The sequence below is a fragment of the Garra rufa genome, chromosome 1 (assembly GCF_049309525.1).
Source record: "Garra rufa chromosome 1, GarRuf1.0, whole genome shotgun sequence".
In the NCBI taxonomy this organism is placed as follows: Eukaryota; Metazoa; Chordata; class Actinopteri; order Cypriniformes; family Cyprinidae; genus Garra; species Garra rufa.
This window is the reverse complement of record NC_133361.1, coordinates 5,264,713-5,291,864: the sequence shown is the minus strand read 5'-3', so window position 1 is coordinate 5,291,864 and position 27,152 is coordinate 5,264,713. Positions and strand designations below refer to the sequence as shown.

Here is a 27,152-nt window from a genome sequence, read left to right as displayed (position 1 = left end):
ACTGGAACAAGAAGGCAGAGAGAGAGAGAGAGGGAGCAAGGCACTCACAAAACACAAACAACATCTCCAACACTCGCTGAACTCTGGTGCAGGGCTGTAGCTATTGACTGGTAGGGTCACGGTTATTTCAAAACGGTATATGGGATCGTTGGCGAAGGCAGTGTGAATGGGGCGTTTTTCTTTGGTCGGTTTTAATAGTCAGTGGATCGACGGGGCGGCATGGGCGTGATCTCAATTAGATTCGTCGCGTTCTCGGGCTCGAGTTCGGATTCTGGTGTGGGTTTTTCGCGGCGAAAAATGCGTGGGACGCCGGAGGTACATTTATTGAGAGACTCTTGGACCGCGCTTACTCGTTTGTGGAGGAGGAAGGCGAGGGTTAGAGTTACAGCGTATCCGACGATGGTTGAGACGCACAGTGCCGTGTCGGCGGCGGACCAAGATCGAATGATTGGGGGACCGGCGGGTGGAAGGCGAGCGATGGCTTCCAAAGCCGTGTTAACGGGAGTTAAATCAATTAGTTGCAATCCTTCTACCTTGATCCTTTCCTCCAACTCAGGATCGAGGTCAAAGGAATGCTGTTTGAAGAAGGGCGAAATTTCGAGCTCAGCTTTATATTCCTCTTCGGGGAGGTGGTATAGTGCCAGGTCATCGATGTGGAGAATTGAGCCTTTAGGAACCTTGACCCAGAGGGTTTGGTTCGGCAACGTAATACGGGTAGCCGTGTCGTGCTGGTCATACGTCAGGGTAGCTGTACGCACTGAAGTACTGACCAGCCACTGGTTCCCAACAATTTCGACTTGGGTCTCCTCCACCTGAGACCGTGGCATAGCTTCCGCGGAACAACTGGTATCGGGTCGGATGGATTCGAGGCCGCAAATGCCTTCGGTGTTATCCCGGACAAAGGGTTTACTTGGACATAGATAATGAATATCTTTGGTAAGCGTACACATTTTGAGGTTAGGGGCCAGATACAACTGTTCGTTATTATCGTGGTAGGCTATGACCTCGGGAGTGTGTATTTTGACATAGGTATCCCTTTGCCAAAAGCCCACGTTCACGACGTCCTTTAACCGGTAGATGTTATTGGAGTCAATGATGGGTAAACTGAGGAGAAAGGCTATGTCTCCTGCATCTGGGTCGACATACAATGGGATGGCGCTGCCCAGGGAGTAGGCGAGATGGGCTTGAAGGGGATTAGCGGGACCAGTGGTCGAGGCGGCTAGTATGTCTTGGACTAGGCTTAGGGGTATTAGGTAGGGAGGAATTCTGCCCATGGCTAAACTGTCAATTGAGGAGCTTATCTCTCTTAACATGTCGGTCATGAGATTGGTTAACAATTGGATTTGAGCTAGGTCGTCTTGCACGACCGAAAACAGCTTATTGAGGGCATGGATTGTTTGGTTTAGCAGAGTGCTATGGGTGTTCAAGACTGTAATGGTGCCGTTCAGTGATTTTCCGAAGGTTTGTAGGGCCAAGCTTTGGACTAGAAGCTGGTGCCGGATGTCGGGTATTTCGGCTTGGATCTCACCCACATGTCGTCTGACTGTGGCCAGGTTTACCGCATTGGCGGTAGTCATGCCGATGTTAAACAGAGTTCCCACAGCAGCGGCAGCTCCTAACAGGGCGCCCAAAAACCGTTTGGAACGCCGGTTGTACCCGCTTAACTCAGCTTGGGTTACGGTCATTTTTTGTAACTGGCGCAGCATGTGTGTCACATCTGCTTGTGCGTGGGCGAAGGCTTCCCGAGTCCAACGGGTGCCTGCCCACGTGGTCTTAGGAGATGGGAGGGTGTAGTGTGCTCGGAAAACGTCGCGGGGGTTGAATCGGACGTACACCTTTTGGGTGTAGGTTTTACAATTAGTGATCAATAATCCCGGTTGTTCGCGGAGTACGATCCCTGACGCTGGTCCGAGCGTGGCGACTTCTGGTTGGGGTACGACCCCGACTACGCAGAGCAACAGGACGGCGAGTCTGAACATCTTCCTGGTAACAGAGAACACAAAAGGGGACAGTTAGCTATGAGGACCATGGGTGGCGGAGCCGCCTTTATTGTTAACCGAGATTTGTGACAATAGTTTGCTCATAATTTGGCGCACAGTGTCAGTTCCACCTTCAGAATCTAGGCTCAAAGGAAAAATGGGTTAAGTTTTGGTGGGGCCTAGAGGAAAAGGAAAGCGGAAAAAGGGAAAAAGGGAAAAAGGGAAAACAACACACAAAGACGTTAAATGAGGTTAGACGTCAGGGATGATCGTCTCCTCGCAGAGAGGCGGTGAGGACAGGTGTAGGTGGTTTGTGTTGTGTTTGTGAAGGGGGTTGTGTGTGTTTTCCTAGGGGGATAAAACAAAACAAAAACATACAAACAAAACATAACAACTTGTGTTAGCGTGAGATGTGGTCTGGGCTTGGTCTGTGTCAGTTGGTTTGGTCTTCCCCCTCTTCTGATCTGTTGGAGCCCCAATGTTTCTTGATCTGGTTTCGATGTACCCATCGAAGTACTGGTTCGTTGCGGCCTTGCCTGATTCTGATTCGGTAGGCAACGGGCGAGAGCTTGTCTACGATCTGGTGGGGTCCAGTCCAGTGAGGTAGGAATTTCTTTGACAGACGATAGGGCCCGCTTTGCCGTGGCTGGGCAAAGCGGAAGTACCACACTTTGTCCCCAACATTGAATTCCTGATGTGAGGCCTTTTGGTCGTAATAGGCTTTACGACCTTCTGCGCTTCTTTGGAGTTGTTGTTGAGCGAAAGAGAAGGTTGTTCTCAGGTGTTGGTGCAGTTCTTCAAGGTACTGGTGAGTGGTGTATGCGGTGGCGAGGTTTGTATCTCCGGGTTGGTACAGCAGGTGTAATGGGAGTGTCATTTGTCGCCCCATCATCATTTCAAATGGCGGTACACCAGTGGACTTGTGTGGGGTTGCTCTGGCAGCCATCAGTACCAGGGGCAACTTAATGTCCCAATCCTTTTGGTTGGCTGCTACATACTTTTTCAGCATGCTGACCACCGTGCGATGAACCCTCTCAACTTGCCCCGAAGATTTTGGATGGTGGCTTATATGTAGCTTAGCTTGTATCCCGAGCAGTTTCCATACTTCCTGCATTATTTCAGCTGTGAAGTGGGTTCCTCGGTCAGAGTTGATCCTCAGAGGTAGCCCGAACCTTGAAAAGACGTGGTTCATCAGCAGGCAGGCAGTGGTTTCTGCGGTGTCATTAGGGGCGGGGAGGCACTCCACCCGCTTGGTGAACTCGCAAACCACGGAGAGGAAGTATTTGTTACCTCGGGTTGATCGCGGCAGAGGTCCCACCCAGTCTATCTGAAGGTCTGACCAAGGGAAGGTGACTCCTTTCCGTTGTAGTGGTGCTCGGTGATTTGAATTTGCTGGTTGGAACTGGCAGCAAACGAGGCATCCCTTCACATAATCTGCAATGTCTTGCTGCATTCCAGGCCAGTATGCCACCTGTTTCAGCGTATCGTAGGTGGCCTTTGCTCCGTGGTGTCCAGCACATGGGGCATCGTGAGCATGTGCGAGCATAATCCCCCTTTGGCACTGAGGGACCACAAGCTGCGGCGCAGTGAGTGGCTCAGGGACGTATGTGAGGAGGCCGTCGCGTAGATGCAGCATGTGCTTGATAGAATGGAGCGTGCGGAGGTCGGAAGACCGTGCTAGGTCGGAAGGAGAGATAGGGTGGTTTGTTGGATCGGAGATATGAGAAATAATAGTCTGTAGTATTGGGTCTGAGGCTTGGAGGGTGAGTAGGTCACTTGGACTGAACTGTGGGGACAGTTCGACATGGGTGGAGGCGGGGTTGTGGTTGGCATTGGCCTGTTGGCGGCGGGTAATAGCGGAGACAGCGGGGTAGGGTGCAAGGGGGGGTGGGGTCCACGCTCCTCCATGCAGTGCACCTGTTTTAGCTAGTGCATCAGTTTGATCATTAAGGTCTTTGTCTTGGCCTGGTTGTCGTGAGTGGCCTCGGACCTTCTTCCAATACACGGTTATATCATGGTTTAGGATGATGGCCTCGCATGCTTGGAATAGCTCTTGATGCTTGACAGATTTGTTGTTGGCAGTCTTGTATCCATTTTGCTTCCATCCAGCCAGGTGGCATGTGAAGCTCAGGCGAGCGTAGTTTGAGTCAGTGCAGATGAGGAGTTCTTTGATGTTGTGGGATGCAGCCAGCTGCAGCGTGATGAGGATGGCTGCCACCTCTGCATATTGAGAGGAATGCGGGCCTAGTTTGAAGTGTTGTGGTTGGCAGGGGTTGTTGTTGAGCCAGACCACGCCAGCGCCCGCTTTCAAGGTTCCTTGGTTGTTGTAGGAGCAACCGTCGACATAAGCAGTGGGCATGCCTTCGCACACATTCTCATCAAAGTATTTGTGGTTTGTAAGCAGTGGTTGCACTGGTTCGTTGGGCTCTGTGATTGTGCATTGTGTATCGCTGGAGCAATTCTGGCAAGCTGCAAGTCCATTACCCAAAGCTGATTTGTGGTTTTGGGCATATCGTGCCTCGACATCGCGTCCTTGAAGCGTCATCAGCCAGGTGGCTATGCGTGCGTTTGTTACCACGCCATCTCGGATTCGTTGGCTGTTGAGGAAAGTCACGGGTTGGTGACAGGTTTCTATGATGACTTTCTGGGCTCCAATGTAGTTAGAGAAGCGTTGAATGGCCCAGACGGTGCACAACAGAGCTTTCTCACAGTCTGAATATTTGCATTCAGGTGGTAACAGTGTTTTACTGGCGTAGGCGACCACTCGCTTGTCTTTGTCATGTAGCTGATATAGGCCTGCGCTGAGGCAATGTTTGGAAAAACCTGCTTCCAGGTGGAATTCTTTTCCTGGGTCTGGGTAGGCTAGACAGGGAGCAGAGCACAGACGTTGTTTAAGCTCGCTCATCGCTTTGTCCTGGTCTTTCGTCCAAATGAAGGGTTCATCTTTCTTGAGGAGAGATGTGAGTGGTCGTGCAATGTCAGAATAATTTTCAATGAATCGTCTCGAATAGTTGCAGACTCCCAGGAAGCTTCGCAGCTCAGTGATATTAGTGGGGGGTTTTATGGTTTGGATTGCGTGAGTGCGGCTGGATTGCGGTTCGATTCCGTCTCGTCCAACAAGGAGGCCGACATAGTTCACTTTGGTTTTGCACCATTGGCCTTTGTGGAGTGCAATTTTGGCACCTGCTGTAGTCAGCTGATTTAGGACGTGGTCGATTTCCTTTAGATGGTCTGCCGCGTTGGTGTTCTGCAAGAGCACATCATCAACATAGATTATGTTGCCTCTGGCTCTGGCATCAGGGCAGGCTTTGTTTAGAAAGATGTTGAATTCAGCTGGTGAGTTGGCATAGCCGAAAGGACACCGCGTGAAGGTATATTGTCGGTTGCCAAAATTGAATGCCAGCTTGTGTTGGTCGTCTGGATGTACGGGAATGGTCCAAAATCCGGAGGCAACGTCCATAGTGGATAGGATCGTGGAGCCTTTGATTTTGGGTATTTCTTGGTCCAGTTGTGTCATGGGCCATCGTGACAGGGGTACCTGTTTGTTCAGTTTACGATAGTCAATAGTAGGCCGCCATTTGCCGTTAGGCTTGAGAACTGGCCAAATAGGTGCAGAGTATGTGCTGTTGCAGGGGCGGATGATTCCCTTTTCTAGCATGGAGTCGATGATTTCCTGTACCGACTCATATGATGCGATAGGAATTTTGTACTGGCGCACATATGTGGGTGGTGCACTTGGGTTTGTCGGAATGCGCACGGTGTGGATGTTGGTTAGGCCACAGTCCAGAGAGTCCTTAGCAAAGGAGTCTTTGTATTTATGTAGGACTTCTTTGAGTCCCTGGCGCTCAGCGTCGCAGTGGAGGGCGTCTGCTTCCTCCAAGATCTGTTGGATCTGTGCGTTGAACCCGGGGTAGGGTTCATCTGTGGGTTGTGTGTTTAAAGAGTTCTGAGCCATGAGGGTCACTTGTTCTGCTTGTGCTGTCAGAGGTTGGGAGGAGACAGCGTAGACTGCCAGGTGTGTGTCATCGGTCAGCTCTGAACGACAGACGCTTTCTTTGGATACAGGCAGCACAGATGGGATGGAGATAGTTCCATGCGGTTTAGTGAAGACTACGGCATCGTCCTCTTCGTCTGTCAGCAGCTGGGCTGGTATGGGGCCTATGATAGGTACTGTTAGCTCAAAGTCATGGAATTCTTGGCTGATGAGCCATCCCACGTGGCTGGCTTTAGAGAGTTTGATGTCTTGAGCCGTGCAGTTGTTGACCAAGACGTATACGGAGCGGGATGACACTTCCATGAGGGGCGTGGCTTCCAGGGTCAGACCTAGCCTTAGGTAGGTCCTGGAAGGATGGAAGAAACCTAGTTTGCTGTTCAGAGCTTGTCCTGGTCGCATGTTCAGGCGGACGCTGACGCTCTTTCTGTAGGCAGGTATGGTGACTTCCTGTTCGTTAATCATGGCACAGGCGTCCGGCACTGTCTGACCAGATTGAAGGTTTTGTAGGTTGACAGTGGGGTTCAGTCGGTGTGACGCCGGGGCCCAGATGATGTCATTCACCGTGTCGATGCAGGCGTTGAGTCTGACAATGATGTCGGCTCCAACATATAGTTCGTGAGGCAGATCAGGGATTACCAGGAAGTAGTGGCTTAGCAGCCGGTTGTTCCACTGTATGTCTGCTGCACAGGTTATTTTGGAGGTAGCCATTGTTGTTGATTCGGGGCTGAGAGGGAAGCGGCTATGCTTGGAAACATGTGGCAGGTGCTTTTGTCTCTGCTTTAGTGTTTTGAAAAGGCATAGACTGATGGCTGAGACCTCTGTCCAGAGAGCCAATACTGCATCGGACACAGGAAGGTCCTGGATATTTACAGCAGTTCTGATTTGGGGAGGACCTGAGGTTGAGTTCCATGTCTGCAGTGTGCAGAGAAAAGGGTCGAGAGCTTTGTTAGTTGCCGCTGGACTTGGGCTTGGCCCTGACCTTGACTTCGCTTCGTCCTGTCGTAGACGATGGTCGGTGTCTGTAGTTTGACACTGCGGTGTTTGTGGGTCTACTGACTGTAACGGCAGGGGCTCGCGGACTTGTGTCCACATCTTCAGGTGCTTAAAGTCAATTAGCGGTTCAAAGCGATTTAGCAGGTCTTTCCCGATGAGAAGTGGGTAGGTGTTTAGTGGTGAGATGTACACCGGGGGGATGAGATCCATCGGTCCGACAGTTAGATGGATTGGGGCCACGTGTTTGAGTTGCAGGCCCGTGTGTGAGTATGCTTGGAGGTTTAGTTCACACCTTTGGAGCTTGAGGGTGCTGTTTGCTCTCCTGTTTCTCTCTTGGATCTCTTCCAGGAGTTCAGTTGACATTAGAGTGATGTCTGCTCCTGTGTCCAAGAGGGCTTCCACTTTGATGTGGCGTTCGGTGATGATGGAGAGGTAGAACTTTTTAGCTATACCTTTCTCGATGAGGTCACCAAGAAGTTGTGGCACTGGAGTGTGGGATGAAATTGGTAGGCTACGGAAACTGGTTTGGGGCAGCTGTTGTCATCCGACGTGCTAGGTGTTAGGTCGGTGTCGACCGCTGGAGCGGGGTGTTCAGGGTGGCTTCCCTGTTCGCTTATGGTTGTGATGGTTGCAATATTTTGAAGGTGAGGTAGAGAGGTGTTATTGTCTGAGGTTTGTTGTGTCAGGTGGGTTCTGTCTTGTTGTTCTGCCGCTAGTCAGGCCGAATCTGGTTTTTCTTTCTTTTCCCATTTCCGATCCTGCTCTCTGCTCTGGAAGAACTCTTTCATCATCAATTTTAACAGCTCTTGAGAGTCAAGACTAGTTGATGTCTTTTGCTCTTGTACAGTTTCTGTTTGGGTTCTGTCAGTATGGAATCTCGGTGGGTTTTTCCGACGGTTTCTTGGGCTGGTGGCTCCAGAGCGTGACTGTCGTGTCCCGTTGGACCCTCTGTTAGAGTCCCAAGATCCTCTGCCTGAGTGTTGCGAGTTCCATGATTTTTCCCATCGACTTTCCTGCTGCCGTGGCTGGTTCCGTGATCTCTCCCAGCGTTGTCCAGTTGATGACTGTCCATCCCAGCGGCCGTTTTTTTGTTTTGGTCGGGTGCCATTGTGGAGGTCCCGTTCCTTGTTAAGTGAGGATGACTTCCATTCTTTGGGTCGTGGCTTGACGCTGTCTTGGGGACCGGCGCCCTCCAGTGTCGTTCCTTGACTTTGCGTGTTGATGTCAGGAATTGCGGCAGGTTTGGAGCCCTTTTCTGAAGCCATCTTTTGCTTGGCGTAAGCTTTGTGTGCCAAGTCTCGCAGTTGCTGAGATGTCATTGTTCGTGGGTATGCTAGGACGCCAAGGTGGTGGCTTACCCCAGGATGGAGATTTCTGAGGAAGAGAGTTCTGAAATTCTGGTCCTCCTCCATGCCGGGCTCATTGCGAGCTCCGAAGTATGATTGTCTCAGTCGGTTGTAATAAGCTTGGGGCGTTTCGTGACGACCCTGCTTGGTCTCCAGGGCGGCCACCAGTCCTTGCTCTGATTCGGGGTCTGCGAACTCTTTGATGAGGGCTTGGCGGAGCAGATGGAAATCAGTCTTTGTGTGTGAAGGCTGTCGGTCCAAAAAGCTCCGTACCTCAGAGCTCGAAGTCGATCGCAGAAGATAAAGTCTGTCTTTGTCCGTAACATTGGGTCTCATTTCTAGATGAAATTCTAAGTCTTTCAAGTAGGCGTGGACGTCTTGAAAACCTTGAGCACTCGGGGAAAACTTGCTTATGTTTCGAGCCAGCTTGTCGAGGTCTTTTAGGTCCAGTCCGTGCGATGCTTGCAGGCCGGCCCGTGGAAGTTCTCGTAGCTTGGGTGTGACGTAGGTCTCTTCGGAGGGAGCTGGTGAGGGTTTTAAAGTTGCTCCCTCCCCCTTTTGTTCACGTGAGGTTCCAGGGACGGGGGACCCGGGCCTGCTTGGTAGGGGTGAGGCCGGGGCCCGTCGGGTCCTGGTTGGCTCAGGACGCAGCTCATAAGCGTGTTTGAGTTCATCTCTGACACTTTCAGCTTCTTCTTTTATGTCGTCCAGCTGTTGAGTGAGGTAACTTAGTTCAGTCCTTGCCTCGTTCAAATGAGTTTCGAGGGCTTTAATTCTGCTGTTCTTGTCTTTGAAGTCCAGTTGTGCCTTTTCTAGTAGCTGTTCGGCGTACCGGAGCTTGTCGCTGACTTCCGTGTAGGCTGCCTTTGCTTGTTCCATTTCTTGGGCGGTGGTCGCCAGAGTTTCTTTCAGTTTGTTGATCTCCTCAGTAGTTCTGGGGTTCGTTCCGTCGGACCATTCCTGATGGTCTTGAGCCTCCAGTTCAAGCTGTCCGATGCGTTGTTGTGCGCTTTTCAGCTCCTGCTGGAGATGGGCGGTTTGCCTGTCACTCAGTTTGAGGGAAGCGATGAGGGTGTGACTCAGGGAACCGGTGATCTTGGCTAGCTCTTTGTGTCCATAGCTTTGGCTGGGATCATTCTCCATGATGCCTGTTATGTTGTTGTCCAGTTGGTCTTGTGTCTGATGTTTGACAGCTTCGGCGGCTTTGGGTAAGAGGCTGTCCGTCATGGCGCTTAGCCAGATTTCCAAGTCCTCCCAGTGACCAACGGGGTCTGTGGTGCGAGACATGTTTCGATGCCGCGAGGGGAGACCAAACCACTGACTGACACAGACCTGAAGGAGAAAGAACAAACAAAAAACAAAACAAAAAGAGAAACAAACAGACAAAACTGGAACAGGGGTGTGAGTGTAGTGATGTCAGATGTAAGTGGTGTCAGGTGTAAGTGGGGTCTGGGCGCGTGGTATGGAGGTGAGCGTGTTTCTTCCAACAGGTGGTTCGCTGGTGTGTGTAGCCTCCAGCTAGTGTCGCTTTGACGGAGGGTGAGGGGAGGTGTCACGGGTGTTGTAACTGAAAAAGAGAAAAGAGACAGAAAAGAACAAACAGCAGGGCCGGCGTGGTTGGCTGCTTCTCCTTTTCCTAAGACAAGAGAGAGAGGAGACAACACACAAAAAAAAAAAAACACAAACAGGAAGAAAAAAAAAACAAACAGGCTGTGCACTTAGGGAAAGGCAGGAGGAGGAGAGAGAGATTGGGGCTTCGCCACGCCTGGACTATGACTGCTATTGCAGCTGCCTCCGGGGAAGGAAGCGTACGATAACAATGACAGTGTCGGCCTTGCAGCTGGTAGAAGTGACACTGTACACCAAACAGAGAGTTTCTGCTGACGGCTTCACGACCGGTGCCTATCGACCTTTGCTGTGCTCAGTGGGGCTTTATCTGTGGTAGTTCAGATGGGGAAAAGAAGGGAGAGTTAAACACGAGTTTAAATGACAACCTCAGGTTGACTGGGTATCGATTAATTGTCTTTTAACAGCCCAAATTCTCTGCTTGGATGATTTTCACAGGCACAATTGAGGAAACAACAGGTCCATCCCAGAGGAGAACGGTTAGAAGGAGAGAGAGAAAGGAGGGAGTGAGGGGAGAGTTATCCAATCAGAGAGTGTGGTCTTGCTCCCGCCCGCCTAGAAATGTGACCGGTCCTACCAGGGAGCTTTGCTTCACCGAATAGATTTATGTTTACATTCAATAGTGATGGTTATAAGACTCGATTGTGTAATACTTGTTAGTGTTTTAATCAGTGGTTGTGATCAATTAATCAGTACAAACAATTGAAGTTAAGGATAAGGAGTGACTATTGATTGAGAAATACTTAGTTCTTGTTTCAAATCAATGAACGACTGTTTCTGTTTTACAATTTTGAAGACCTCATCAAAATCAGTCAAGCCACCGTCATGTTACTGCTCAAATGCTCAAAAAATATTTTTATTTTATTGTGATTAAACTTAAAAATCAGAAGTGTTAAAATTATAAATTAAATCAATTACTTGATTAATTAATTTAAAAACATAACGTAAGCATCAATTTCAGAATTAAAGATCAATAATCTTAAAATTAGGAATTAAAGTTGAACAATCACAGTCCAAAATTTAAAGTTCAAGATGTAAGATTTAAAAGAAAAGAAGGAAACATAACAAGAAATTAATTTTACATAAGTTTTCCACTTGGAGATGACAGGTGGTGACCAAACCTTAATAATGTCTCATTAACTTGATTACTAATGATCAACATCAAATCAAATCAAAGAAATGTACTGTAGCAAGGAGATGTTGTTATTTATTAGTATTGATCAAAGTAACCAAATTAATCAGCTTTAACCTGGTATTTGATTGCCAAGCTCTCCGCTTGGGGTATTTGGACAAATACGCACACAGCAGGGAATAGAGCTTTAAAATCAAATACATGCAAATAGACAACCCACAAACTATAATGTAATTTCGAGATTCTATAATAATATGATATAGTAATGATAATGATTCTGATGGCTGGTTACAGTCGCATCAAGAAGGGACTTAAATTTAAAATGAAATCGTCAGTATTCCTGTCAGATGGGGAGAGCAAAGAACAAAAAGGAATCACTGTGCAGCGATATGAAGTTATGAAACTTTGGGAAGTGAAAGTCAGACAGTTAGACAGAACGTTCAGGAGCTTGAGATTAAGTCACTCAGAAAACGTCACACACACTGCTTCAACTGTTACAGATCCACAACAATCGCTATGTGCTAACTGCTATTCCTCAAAGCTAATGGCTTTTACATCGGCTTGAATTAGCTTTAGCTAGCTTAGCTGTTCCGCTGTTGTTTACAATCGTGCAAGGGCGGACTGCGCCTGCGCCTGCGCACCGAGACTTTACCCGGAAAAGGTTTGTTAGGACTTCCGGGCCGTTTCTATGGCTGCGGAGATACAGTCAGCATGAAGTTCAGCAGTTTTAAATACCATGCATGAAATGGCAGCGCATTCCGGATTTGCACAACAAATAAGCACTATTTAGATTCTCATCTTATGGCACTGGATCATCTCAGCTCGTTAGAGTGAGGCACATTTATCCACAGCTTTACTGCGAAAAAATACACAGATTGTGTGCTGTTTTAAACAACACACAGCACATGTGGCCTGAACCACTTAATTCTATTTGATTAAGGTTTCACAGTACTCCCATAGAACTGACGCTTGTGTGCTCGCTTTACGCGGCGCGTCTCAAGTTTACTAGTTTTAAGCAAATATTTGGTAAAAGAACGTTAGTTAGCTATTCTAGCGATCTTAAACGTGGGAGGTGTGTAACGTTAGCCTAGTTGAAAACAACAGTGGAACACGCACCGCGTTGCCAGGCTACAGAGCTCTATTTAACAGAAAAACAAGGAATTTGCTTACTTTCCTATTCTTTTTGTCTCGGCGGACAATTTCTAAACGTTTAATCTGTAGTTTAAATTCTTTAGAAGACAACTCGAGGCACACTTTTCACTCAATCCAAACTGTAGCCACAATAAAACTTGTTAACACAATAACTGTTTCACTATCTGGTCTATTTCTTTCCGGATAAAAATAGAACAAATACATACAGAATGACTTGAATTTTATATCACAAAGTACAATTTGCCAGCATTATCCTCCACCATTTATGTAGAAATTAACTCAAATTTAATGTTGATTCGGATATAGAATCGAATCTAAACTTCAGGGAAATCAATTTAGAATTAATAGTTTATATTTCCTGACCGGTCGTCCACCGAATCGGTCAAACCAATACACTTTATCAATTCCAAAGTCTATTCACGCTCATTGGCAGGAGCGTAAATAAACTTAAATATTAATTTGGGAAACTAAAGCCAGGTAGCTTGATCTAGGCAAAATAGTACTTTGTGAACACAAAAGGCAAGACAATTCTCTCAATGAAAACAATGATTTATTGAAAACTACACTAGGATTACAAAACTAAACTACTCAAAACACGAACACATACACACACATTCACACGCACACTCATACAGTTTCAGAGATGGGATTTTATGAATTTTGAGAAAACCCAAGACTTGTTATATTACTGTTACTAGCTTCTCAAATCGCAACCTCAGAAAATCATCAAGCAGAGATCTAACTTAAACAAAACGCACCAGATTTCAACAAGAAATGGGAGACCTTGTTTACTTGCTCTTGGCCGGAATGGGGATTCCGTCCTGGCTGGAGGCTCGTCTCAGCGGATGACTTGGTTGGTTGCTTGCTAGTCGGTCTTTCGGATGACGTCTTCGGGAATTCCTCCGGAGCTTAGAGTTGGGCAACGTGAGTTGCTCTCAGAGTTCGATTGGCGCTTGGGTTGCAAGGCGCGTAGGCTCTGAAGATTCAAACCGGGATGCGGAAGTCTTTTGCAGTTTCTTGTGAGTTCTGGAGGGCAAGAATGCCTTGTAGTTGGAACGAGCAGGCGATCTTCGGCAGAGAAGGTTTAGAGTCTTTCAGGATGTTTCAGGGCTCTTCTCGCTCAGTTCAATCAGTTCAAGTCGGCACTTCAAGCACAATTCAAGTCCGCGCTTCAAGCACAATTCAAGCCCGCGCTTCAAGCACAATTCAAGCCCGCGCTTCAAGCACAATTCAAGCCCGCGTTTCAAGCACAATTCAAGCCCGCGTTTCAAGCACAATTCAAGCCAATGTTCTGGTTCGGGCCATTAGGTTTTAAAGGGGTCTGTCGGACACGACCCTGGGGCTTGAAGGCCAATGGCGTTGCCACGGGGGCGGGGTCATGTTTGATGCAATTCCTTCTGGCATGTGACTTATTAGGACACAGATTTATCTTCAATTTGGTTATCGATTATCATAAACTACTGCAATGCATACAATATGAAATTCTCATTCACTCAGACAACCTGCATTTGTCATGATCGTTCAAACGAAATCAAACATAGGAATATAAGGTTACACATGGAATACATACTTAATACTGGGTTAATTAAGGCACACAAGGCATAGTAAAGTACATGATTACACGGCACACATTGAACATAAAGGAAGGAGGGTATCCTATCCCTTTGCATAGTAAGTTTGATTGATTGGAATAGCGTTCTTGGTTTCTTTTTTTTCTGTATCATATTTGTTAGCATGTAACGCACGTAGCGGGGGTTCAGTTTCGTGATGTGTGAAGGGAATTCTGAGGGGGGGGGGGTTCACAGCAGGAAGGCTATCCTGTGATCCATAATTTTTCTTAACTTAATTTGTTAACTCAAGTCACAAGTGGACAAACGGTCCGTTCTTTGGAGGGTCTCAGAAAGGGGGGGAGATGATCCCGCAGATTTCCCTCTTCCTGTGTCAGCGAATTCTTAGTCATGTGTTCGGTGAAGGTGACAAATCTCCATTTGTTTTAATGGGTCTCTCAGCACAAATAGCTAGTTGTTCATTTGATAGGATTATCTTTTATTGCTGCTTCGTTTCCTGGGCGATCAGCAGACGGAGGTTTGGCGTAGACAAAGTGGCACCCAGTGGCTTCGCGCCGTTTTGGCAAATGGTTCAGATAAGAGAATCTTTGAACTTCCTTGGAGTATGGAGATTTGATTCGTTACTTGTTGTTTTGCGTAACTAAAATCCTACAGAGGTCACAGAGCCGGTGGCAATGAGTTCAGGCCATTTTGAATGCAGGTCATACACAACCACTAGGAAGCGTTGGTGATGAGGAACTCCCTGTATCTCACCACATATGTCCAGCTGCAGGTGGTCCCAGGGCTGCGATGGCCAAGCGAGAGGCTGTAGGGGCGGGGGAACCTGGTGACCAGTCTTACCGCTCAAGAGACAGGCAGCACAGTCTTTTACCAGGGCCTCAATGTCTTTATCTATCCCTGGCCACCAAACACGCTCTCTGCAGCGCTGCTTCAACTTTACAATACCTAGATGACCCTCGTGAGCCATTGCCAAGACACGTGCACGTAGGGTGCTGGGGATGACTGTGCAGATACCGCGTGCCACACAGGTATCATTCCAGCAAGACAGCTCCTGCCTTATCCTGGAGAATGCTGCCAACCCCTCTGGCACCTCCTGAGGCCAGCCGTTCATAATATAGACACAGAGCTGAGAAAGGACTGGGTCCTGTTCCGATGCCTCCTTCAGTTCCTGTAATGATATGACGGCTTGGAGGGGTGCGTGTAGCATCTGGACAATGTCCCGTTCCACCTGGTCTGTGTCGGCGTGAATGGGTGTGTTGGGGTGTGGTGGAGCGGAGCGGGACAGTAGATCGGCCACAACATTGTCCCTGCCAGGGGTGAACTTCAGGTCGAAATTATACTGGCGAAGACGGTCGGACCAGCGATGTAACCTCAATGGCCTGTGGCCTGTTCCAGACGTGGAAAGCAGTGCAGTCAGGGCCTGGTGATCTGTCCTGAGGGTGAATGCGCGACCATAGAGGTACAAATGCCACCTCTCGCAGGCCCAGATGCAGGCTAATGCTTCACGTTCCCCCACCGAGTATCTCTGCTCTGTCTGATTGAGGGCCCGTGATGCAAAGGCGATGGGCTTCTCGACGCCCCGCTGGGTCTGTGACAGTACTGCTCCTATGGCTGTAGCCGATGCATCGCAAGTTACCCAGGTGGGACTGGAGATATCAAAGTGAGCCAACACCGGGGCCGTGGTGAGCTGCACCTTCAGTGCACGCACAGCATCAGAGCATGCTTGTGTCCACTCCCATGGCTCATCCTTACGCAGCAGTCGCCGCAGTGGGGTAGTGGTAGCAGAATAATGTGGAATGAACTTCAGGTAGTAGCCCATCATGCCCAAAAAAGAGGCAACCTGCGCAGTTGAGCTGGGTTCGGGAATGGCCAGTATGGCATCTACATTTGATCGAAGTGGTGTGACACCATCAGCCGACAGCCGGAAACCCACATATTCGATGGTCGGTGCAGAGAAGGTGCATTTTTCAGCATTGAGGGTTAGTTTGTGTTCAGCTAGGGCTGCAAAGACTCTGCTGAGGCGTTCGTCATGACTCTCTGGGGTGGGCCCATGGATAACCACATCATCCAGGTAAATGGCCACCCCCGGTATACCAGCCAGCACCGATACCATAATTTTTTGAAAACAGCTAGGGGCGGAGCTAAGTCCAAACGGCATACGTGTGTAGCGAAACACACCTGCATGGGTCACAAAGGCTGTGAGGTTTCTGCTGCTGGGGTGGAGAGGTACTTGTAGGTAGCCCTGTCTGAGGTCCAGTTTAGAGAACACAGTTGAGCCATGGAACTGTGCAATGAGCTCTTCTGAGGTAGGCAGAGGAAACCTGTCCGGGATCACTGCCTTATTTACTGCTCGCAGGTCAACGCACACCCGTAGGGCCCCTGACTTCTTCTGAGCTACCACCAGGTTTGAGACCCAGGGCGACACATCCACTGGTTCAATAATGCCAATGTCCAGCAGCTGCTTAAGCTCGGCCGAGACACCATCACGGAGAGCCAAGGGAATACGTCGGAGTGGTTGGATGACTGATTTAATGGTGGGGTTCAGGAGAGGTTGGTGGGCAAATGCAGTAAGGCAGCCCAAGCCTTCAAAAAGGGATGGCCATTTTTGCTGCCAAGGCGTAGAAACTGTCAAGATCGCAGCTCCCTTCGTGTCCACTAGTGAAAATCCCAGGGCTGAGAACAAATCCAGACCCATCAGGTTGGCCCCACGACGGGCAACGTGGAAGGTAAAGCTAGGCACCATCTTATTGCCATATCCAACGGTCACTTGCAGGGAACCCACTAAGTCAATCTTTGAGTCGCCATAGCCACAAAGTGAAGCAGCGGGTGCTGAAAGTGGCAGGGCACCGAAAAAAGTGTTATATGTGTGCATGTTCAGGAGAGACACACTAGCACCAGTGTCCAACAGCAGAGGGATGCACACATCATTTAGGCGCACTGAACATGCTTTAAACGAGACTGGTCCAGAGTAGACATTGTGAATGATAGTGGGTGCTTGGACTGACACAGCTGGAGCAGAGCGGCAGACTGAAGAGAAATGATTTCGCTTACCACAGTTGCGGCATGTTTGACCACGGGCTGGGCAGTTCTGTGCTCTAGACAGATGAGATGATGATCCGCAGTTATCACAAGGCTGTAGTGTTTGTGCTTGTGGGCGTGGCCGCGACCGCTGTTGGCGTCTCAGTAGCATAACCGTAGAGGAGTCTGCAGCCGCCAGTGTGTCATTCTGGCTGGGCTGTAACGTCGATGGTGGCATCGGGGAGGGGGCCGGGCAGTCCGCGATTGTTTGCCGTTTAGTCAGAGCCGACGCACATGCAGCTGCACTCTCTATTCGCACTGCAATTGTGATTGCCCGAGACAGTGATAAATCATCCGGTTCTAAAAGCAGCGTCTCACACACTTTTGCATCGTTGGTATGTTCAATTAACTGGTCACGAATCATTTCATCCTGCAACGCACCAAACTTGCATGTACTAGCTAATCCTCGCAAGTTGGCAACGTACTGTTGCACAGACTCACCGGGCAGCTGATGTCTTTGGCGGAACAGAAAACGTCGCAACAGAGCGCTCTGTGGTGCTGCAAATTGTGCATTCAGTAGTTCCACGGCTGTATCATAATCGCTTGTGGTGCCTGACTCGAGCGCTGACAACACACGCTGACCCTCGGCTCCCAGGCAATGCAGCAACAGCGCTTTTTTCCGGGCTGCGCTCACGTCCGTCAGCCCCACTGCCAAGATGAAAGTTTCGAAGGACTGTAACCAGCGAGTCCAGGGAATCGGAGGCTCGCCGGGCAGAGCAAGGAAAGGAGCAGGAGGTGGTAATGCGATATCAGCCATCCTCGTCGCCAAATGTTGTGTTTGATTAAATCACACGGACACCGGGAGTAACATCAACTTATTGTCTCTTTTTACTTAGCTCTCTACTTCAGACCTCAGTAAACGAACACATCCATTCGTCAGGCATGACCGAATGCTTTTTGCACAATCGAACACGATGCATCACTGAACATTAACTTAATGCGTTATCAAATAACACTTGTGAGAGAACACAACACCGAGGATAAAGGAGTTTATATGTGTCAAGTGTTTGCTGGAGATTTATCAGCCAACACAACTATAATCGTGGAACAAATGGGTGAGTAACAGATAAATAAAATGCACTGGATCCTAAACTCATACACAAATTTAATTTACTCTTGTATGTGTTGTGTCTCATATTTATATCATATATCACACGATAGCACAGTCCGCAAGAGCAATATGACACGAGTGCTGATTTTGTCCCAATCTATAACGAGCTTAAATGTCATATTATACAACAGTTCAGTAAATAAGAAGTTGATATTGTGTTATATTTAAAAACATTATATTATGTGTTTTTGCTCAATTTTGTGGAGAACATATTACCTAGCTATAGCAGAATTGGTGCGTCTCCGAGCAACACAGCAGTTTACTTTCTGAATGAATCTGCATTTTGAACCAGTCGTTTGAATGACTCATGTCGTGGATTTTTGTGAGCCAAACAAGAGAAATTAAGTCATGAAGACTGAAATGAAAGACCAAACCAGTTTTTGTCTTTTTCTAGTCTTTATTTCTCTGCAGAGAATGATCTGGTTTGCACACAGCTTGAGTCTGTGAGCAAAGAGATGAGAGGCAGTCTCTCAGCTCGGTTTTTATAGTCAAAGGTATACATTTCAAGATAACAAAATTCCTTAGTCATCCCCCATAGCATCACTGCTAAACCTTCAATGTCTGGCTATTCTCAAAGCTTGCTCAGTCTTGGTATACCATCCCCCTGAGACCATAAAGTCACTTAAAGAAATTCTTCACTCTTACACATTTTCCAACTTCTTGTGTGTCCTGCTTGCTTGTTAGAGAGATGTGACTTAAATGTAACATGTTACATGTAATATACGTTAATAGATATTCAGGATTCAAAAATTTCCATTACACTCATTAAGACATTTACCGCCACCTGCTGGCAGATTTAGTTTCTTATTTAGAGTATAATTTCATTAAATAATAATAATAATAATAGTAATAATAATAATAATAATAATAATAATAATAATAATACTAATAATAATAATAATAATAATAATAATAATAATAACATTTCAGTGATAGTTCACCCTGGCTGTTTTGGTTACCATGACTTTCATTATATGAACAAAAAATTACTGAGATGTTTCTCAACTTATCTTCTTTTATGTTGCATAGTTCACATTGCAGCCTAGATGTTTATGTGTAATACATTTTATGCTGAATCAAATAAAATATTTCTTTCTAAAGGTACAATTTGTAATGTCTACTTGCTACTTTCTCATTTAACACAAAAATATATTCAAAACATATTTTCTGGGTATTTTCATTTTTGATTAAATATCGGTCGACCTCTAATCTAAATGTAAAAAAAAGAAGAAGAAAATTAATTAAAGTAAAAACAATTAAATAATTCAGATGAGTTTGAATAAAAAAACTGTATTTTTTTAAATACTCATCCAGGTTACTTGTCTGAACAATTTGGAGTAAGATTGCAGCATGATTTGGTTTAATGGCACTACAGTGCAGAGCAAATTTGCTGTGTTTGACAACCATGAGCTCAGTGTAAATACTGACTCTGACTTTCTGTTTTTCCCAGGTTTCTCTGTTTCACACATCATGATGATGATTCTCTGTATTGCTGCATCTGGATCTGCACTCCTGCTCTGCTGCCTGATCTACTGCAGATCACACAATGACGGTGTGTTTCTCAAGCTTAGGTTTACATCATAGTCTTTTTTTTTTTTTAATTGTATTGTGTATTATTAATAACAACAACAGTAATAATAATAATTATTATTGTTGTTGTTGTTACATATTATATTAAAATTACATGTGATTGCTAAATATTAATAGATATTATTATTATTAGTATTAGTAGTAGTAGTAGTAGTAGTAGTATAAAATGGCTTGAAAGGAGTTGAAACACTAACTAAATTGTGAAATGTTTGATAAAATTTTATTTTTTTACCCCTCAGCTCTGCTTCTTCAGACGTCTCTAGTCATTTGTCCAAATATTTTTTTATTTATTGCTTTTGTCCTATGGGGTGTTACTGAAGGTGAGTATTTTAGTTCCAGTTCATATTTGATTTATTTGCTGTTATTTAGTTCAGTACATTCATCAGCTTAGCTCTATTTACAGTGTCCTTGCATAGCGACTCCTTGGCTCTTTAATCTGTGAATATAACAATAAATTCATGTTTTTACTGTCTGCTTTTGTTTCAGGATCTCTGAATGAGACAGTTGCACTCTTTATTTTCTGAGACCTCTCATGTTGCTTTCAGCTGCTCCTTATAAAAAAGACTTTACAGGTATGACTTTATTTTTCACACAATATTTATCACTGATATGCCGAAGGAAAGCATCTGAATAAAATGCCCATTGTAGAGCGTTTAGTGATATTTCTGTTTGTTGTATTTTTGATGACATTGTAAAAATCACTTTTTTTTTTAATACAGGCAACACTGTTTCACTGACGATAGAATATTTTCTTTTCTCAACTGTTGTTTATTCAGGTAAATAAATCCAAATACCTACTAACAGTCAGTATTATGAACAGTGATGAAAAATATTTGAGTAACTGTACTTCACTACCACATTTACCATCTAAGTGTCATTTTGGAAATACATTTTACTCCTTACAATTACATTTAAGACCTTTAAAATATTTTTTTTCACCAGATCTATCATGTCAGATATGACTCTAAGGTTTAATTGTGTTGTAGGTCCATTAGACCCATAAACATTTGGCATTTGTAACATGAAAGTTATGTTTTATAATTTGTCTGTCCTTCTTTTGGAAATTGTTGATTATTTTAATCTCTTCCTTTTGCAGTTCTTTTTAAAAATGCCTGGGAAAAAAGTCAGAATTTTGCAGAATTTGACAGAATCATGATAATAGTCCTGTTTGCAATAGTGCTTCTGCCATGGCTCTTCCTTATCATTGGAGGTAAATATTTCTCTGTGACACCATCACACATCTGTGACATGTATGTGCTTTGAAATGATCTTTTATCAGATTAGCAGTGTGACTTGTGGAGACACGTTAAATATTTTGTAAAACAATAAAACATCATAGCGTCTTTGTTAAGTGATTGTTGTATTTAATCAAAGGCTGTAACTGACCGATATGATATGGTTTTCATATTTTTTGAATGTGTGTGTGCATGTTTTATTCATTTATTTTTCTTCATGTTATAGTATTGGCTACATTCTGTGGAAGGATTGGTGAACGGATAAGTGATATATTTGATGTTCTGGCTGAGTTAAGCTTTGATATTCTGCCTTCATTGCAATTCATCCTCCTGTTTTATGCCTTTGGATCTGCCAGTGGAGGTGAGTTCAGCTTTATAAACCATATGGATTCATTCATAGACAGAGGTGTAAAGAGTACTAAAATATTCTACTCAAGTAAAAGTACCATTAAATTAATCAAATTTTACTTATGTACAATTAAAAGTGTCAGCCTAAAAATCTACTCAAGTAAAAGTAAAAAAAGTAGCTCATTTAAAATTTACTCAGAGCAAAAGTTACTTTGTTACATTTTAACAGCGAGAGTGACCAAAAATTGAATAGGCCTTTAAATCATAAATTAGATGTTTTTAATTAAAGTTAAAAATTAAAGTATTAAAGTATTAAAATTAAAGTTAAGCTGCAATAACCAAAAAACATGACACTTTTTGCACCTAGTCATAAATTCGGGCGACATTTTTGCCCAAAGTCCCTGTTAATTTCTGACCCTGGTGCCAACCAACATTTTATGTCCTGGCAGGAGTGTATCGCACACATTGACAAAAAAAGATATCCTGATATTTTCTAGGATTTTATCAATAATTAGTGGATATTTTGCTGAGAGTGTTATTATGCTGGTATCTTAGGGATTGAAAGTGTGATCGAAATTAATATTTTCTAATGAGTTTAAATTGATTACTAAGCAAATTAAATCTTTATCAATAAAATTCGTCTTTGCATAGCAGAGGAAACACAGAAGCTTCATGTAAAGTGGCATTTTGATGTATTTACACACTGATTAGTGCAGGAAATTAATGCATTTAACCTGCAGTTACAAATGCATAAATTATGTGTTGATATGCAAGACATAAACTGTTGTATACTCATATTTGAAATTATATTAAAGGTACCATAGAATGGAAAACTATATTTATCTTGGCATAGTTGAAAAAATAACTGTTCTGTTATTTTCCATGTTTTTCCGGTACATGGAAATGACATACTGTGAGCCACCATTGTGGAAAACAGGAAAACAAATAACGCGTTCTAATAAAATAACGCAAGCCTCTAAAAGGGACATGGAGAGATGAATGATTTACAGATCCTGAGCACCGCTAACAAGCATCTGATCTTGTAAAATTCTAGGGTTGTAAAATCGTTTCTGGAGAATTTTGCCCTTACCTAAGCCACATACCTTCTATGTAGATATCAAAGAACAATTTATACAAATATACAATTTATACTAAATTGTATAAATGCATTCTCTGGCACCTTTAAAAAAAATACTTTAAACATAAAATTAAAACCACCAGTAGGTGGCATTAAGTCACACTGTAAGTACACTGAAAAAAAAATATTGGTTGAATATACTTTTTTTAAGGGAAATAATTGCAATCAATTTATTTTAGCTGCATTTAAGTAAAAAAAAAATGTTGAAAGTTAGTCAACAAAATTAGTTTATTTAAATGTAGCTTAAAAATTGATTGCAACCACTTACCAATGAATATTTTATTCAGTGTACTAAGTTAGTCATTGCGATTGAACTGAATCATTTAAACAGTTGATTCATTAAGACACAAAATGTTTTTTCAGAAACGCAAAACTGTGCCGTGGTAGTTGCGTTTAGAATTAGATTTGTTGTCGAAACAGAGTAAGAAACAGGCAATATGCTGTCTAACATTTAAGTCTCTTAATTAACTTGTTTATTGAACTGTTGTAAAAACTGATTTTTGATTTTTAAAATGTAAGTAATTTCAATCAGAACATATAATGGACGCAATATTAAAATCCCTGCAATTTGATGAAATATCATTACAAATCTTACCAGACCTTTCAGGTCATGTTCAAACTATAAAACTGGTACAAGAAACGTGGGATGTAAAACATTCAGTTGATGGACTTATATGTCCATTTCACTGACCTTCAATATGTGGTTGCAAGTCTTGAAAGTTTTACTGTGTTAGTTCAGTTATAGATTGAGGTTGCTACTCTTATATGTAACTGAACTGTATGTGTTTTTAGCATTGATGACTGATATTTTTACATCTTTAATCAGTAAATCACATTAACATTATGAAATAAGAATAATTTTCATTTGTTTTTGGTTCCTGGTTTTCATCTAATCATCTGTGAATGTGTTGGTGTGTCTGTCTGTCAGAAATGTGCAGTATCTACATTAACATAACCACTCTCCTGTGTTTAGGATTCTTCATTGTTGCAATTTTACCAGTGCTGACAACAGTGACAAATTATAATTGGGACAAAACATGTGGGATAAAGATGGGCTGTAAGTGATTGTGATCCTGTTATAAACACATAAATCAATCAATGAATTATAACATGACCAATATATAATCCATAAATGTCACTACAATCCTGATGAACTTATGATGTTCACTATCTCTGTGACGATAGTCTTGGATTTGAGTGTTAGATAATGTTGAATGAGTTGGGGAATATTTTAATATTCAGGAGAAATAAATCCTCAAATTCTTCAGTGATTTCTCTCTTACTGGTAACCATGTTTTTGGCCATCTAGTACAGTCAGTATTAAACCAACAAACTATTTCTTATCATATGAAATAATAAATAAACATGTTTATTATACACTTGGTTTAAATGTGTTTATTAATCACTTATATTTTTCAGGTTCACCTCTGGTCAGGAGATCAGTGTGGTTAATGTTGATGTTATTGATGAATGCTGCTATGGTCTATTTCTACATCATGGCTCTGGAAAGTGAGAAAGGTGTGATCATATTTTTAAACATTAAAAATGTAAAATTGTTAGTAAAGCTCACTATTGGATGACGGAGGCTGAATACTGTCTTTTTAACTGAACAAAAAAAAAAAAACACTCTGTGGCACAGAAACACCACAGGATAAAGAACTACACAAACAAAGGGCCATAAACACACAAGAATAATAAGAAAATTAGCAACTAAACAAGAGACTGGTTATGAACTTATTCAGTAACTATAGTGATGAACTCAAACACAGGAAGGAAACATGCTCAAGAAACAAAATCCCTAGAACAGAAATAATGTTAAAAGTATAATATAACAAAATGTGAAAATTATATCTTGAAATGTGTGTTAAAAGTGTATTTCTTATTTTTGATGTCATTTTAAAGAAACACTGACAGTTATGAAGGTGATATTTAATATATCATGTTACATATCTCATGTGCAGATCGTATTGGATGGGCTTGTGTCATTGGATTTCTTCAGTTACTCTGGACTGTGTGGATATTTGATCAGTCATTTGATGATACGGGTACAGTATTTTGTCATCTGCTTTGGTCATCTTACTCTGATGTTGTCCTATCAAGTCTAGCTTGTTGTCTTCAAACCCTCTGTTTTTATTTTATTTTTTATTATTTTATTTTTTTTTTGGGGGGGGGGGGGGTCTTTATGAAATGAACCATCTGTTTTTTCTTTTTTCCATAATTTTATATCCTGTTTTGGTGTGTGTATGGTAACTATTCACTCCGCTCATATTGGGCAAATAACCTTGTGATATGTTGAAAAATTATTATCATTTTTGTTTAAATTGTTTTCGTTTGAACTGGGTGGCACTTTTTTAGCTGTAGGAAGCAGTCATATCTTACTCATATTTATTTAAAATATATTTAGTCTAGAAATTAACATGTAAATACTCTCACATTGTAAAACAGTACAAGAAAAGAAAGCTTGAAAAATCAATACTATCAAAGACACTTTTAGTACTTTCCAATCAGTCCATCTCAGATGAGCAGTAGAAAAGCTGAAATATCTGTCAATCTCTGATCAGATTAAAGAAACAAATCAGAAAGATATTACATCTACTGTATGTGAGACTTATCGAATGACGAACCAGTAGTTTGATCTGTTGTTTAATATTGTTATTTTTCAAATTTTTACATTTTATTTAACTGTTTAATTTTGTCTTTATTTTTTTACAAAATTACAATAATACATTTTATTAATCAAACTTACAGATTTCCCTACATTTGTTCCTGTGTACCTGTTTGGATCAGTTGTTCTTGTGTTACTGAACGCTGGTGTACTGATGGCTGAACTGATACTGAAAACAGGTGAGTGAACAAAGACTTAACATTAAATTGAGTTAAAATATGTTTATTCCTATATTATGAACAACATGTTTTAAGAACATTAATCAAAGCACCTCAAGGCAGAAATATTCAGGTTGAATTGTTCTTATTTGAATTACCTCTAGTATATCTTTGTGGAGCAATTATGCCACACTAAAGCATTACTATGTCCAATAATTGATTGTTTATGTTGTTAGGATTAAATGTATTCATCAAACACCATTGTTTAAATATTAATGTATCTTTTTTAATATTTATATTCTCAGTTCATGGTGAAGGAGCAGTGGGAGATCTGAGGATTGTTGTCTTTTCCTCTGAATGTCTCTGTCTTTTACCCCTGATGATTTTACTAGTATCTGCACCCTGTAAGTATAAATCCTCATTTATTATATAATTTCAGACAAGTTAAACAGGTAAACAGTTAAAATTAAAAACAGATCTTCAAATGCTCGCCCTCATGTCAGTCTAAAGCCATAAATATCCTTGATTATCCAATGACAGTGAACAATACTGAATCTGAGCTTGTCAACTGGTATTTAAGTTGTTATTCACAATCAGCTTTGATCTGCTCTTCACACAAAGCTATAAAATAGCATCAGAAGACTCGAAATGTGCTGCAAGAGACATATGGACTAATTTTATCTTTTTTTCCCCTTTTTGGAGTTTGAAAGCGGTTTGTCCCTGTCCTTTTTCATCAGTCAATAATTAGTGTTTCATTGTCAATATACCACTAGTTCATATTTTCTTAAAGGGGGTGATTTTTTATTGTTTGTTTGATTTTAATAGATAAAATAACTATAACCTCCATTTAGATCATCTATTATTCAATTGATTTTGCTGTTGCATTTGTCGTAGCATTAGGTTCAGGGGTAGTATTTAGATGTATTAGACTGGTATTGTATTGGTATTGTAACAACACCAGCAGTGTGTCTGGACCCCCTACAGTAGGTATAAACATTAAATAACAATAAATTAGAAAATGCTTGCTTATTTGTATTATCTAGGGTGAAAACAATGTGTGCACGGTTAAAAGTGGCAATTTTGTTTTAAAATACATATTTGACACAAAATGTTGGGGAAAGTATTTTTACAAATTCTCCTTTGCCACTGCAACTGAAGGATGGTGCAGATAGTGGTATAAATAAATGCCATGGAAGAGAAAAAGACAGTTTTCATTCATATTAAAACCAGTCCTTTTACAGATTGATGTATGCTTGAACAGATTCTCAATAATCCACTGTATATCTTTCTTATTTTACTCCGAACACACAGGGATTCCCAAAATTACAACATGTCTGCAGACTTGTCAGGTTGGTATCATGATTGAAGTTGCATTGGTTTGAACTGAGTCTTTTGAATTCATCTTGAGTAATTATCCAAAAAGCATAAAGATCCTGTGCAAATATTATTTTGAAATCCATGTCTTATCCTGAACACAGAATGCAGCAAGGAATAATCAGACTACAGACAGCAGATCACAGCAGGATCAGAGTCCTCAGGTAAGCATCCTTATGTAATCTGACTCTGAGACCTGCAATGAAATTTGACTGTTTCATATTAAACTGATTTCCCTCAGCAGAAAGTATTTTTAAAATACATCTGTTCTGAACACAGACTGCAGCAGGATCTGATGAACCTCCAGCCGCTGGATCAAACCAGAACACAGAGTCACATGAAATGAAACACCTCATGAAGACTGAAGATCAGGAGGCTGAAACCAATGGAGAAACTCAGCCTGATCCTAATTCAGTGAAGTCACAAACTTAATCAGTATTGATAGTTTGATCAAAATATCATGAATTCTGGCAGGAATCTCAGAGTTCAGTGTCATTCCTCATTTCTAATAGAGGTATAACTCATGTTGTAACTTTAATTTAAATTGACTGTTTTTTTGTTTCCTCTTTTGTGTTTTCTTCTTTTTACTGTTGTGTAAATAGCTGTAAATAAAAGTGTTTGGTAACACCTTTGTTGTGTGTTTATGTAAATACGAATTAATGTGC

General features: G+C 43.0%; 1 protein-coding gene across 1 annotated transcript in view; it reads left to right on the top strand.

The window, feature by feature from the left end:
* LOC141334004 (uncharacterized) overlaps positions 1-26,919 on the top strand; it is a 31,616-nt gene extending 4,697 nt beyond the window's left edge. Inside the window, exons 4-12 of the mRNA XM_073839188.1 lie at positions 17,848-17,923; positions 19,430-19,531; positions 21,031-21,165; positions 23,264-23,347; positions 23,710-23,799; positions 25,078-25,134; positions 26,425-26,462; positions 26,592-26,651; positions 26,767-26,919. Of these exons, the coding sequence (XP_073695289.1) occupies positions 17,848-17,923; positions 19,430-19,531; positions 21,031-21,165; positions 23,264-23,347; positions 23,710-23,799; positions 25,078-25,134; positions 26,425-26,462; positions 26,592-26,651; positions 26,767-26,919 (795 nt within the window). The remainder of the gene's footprint in view (positions 1-17,847; positions 17,924-19,429; positions 19,532-21,030; positions 21,166-23,263; positions 23,348-23,709; positions 23,800-25,077; positions 25,135-26,424; positions 26,463-26,591; positions 26,652-26,766) is intronic.
* Positions 26,920-27,152: the final 233 nt, after the last annotated feature.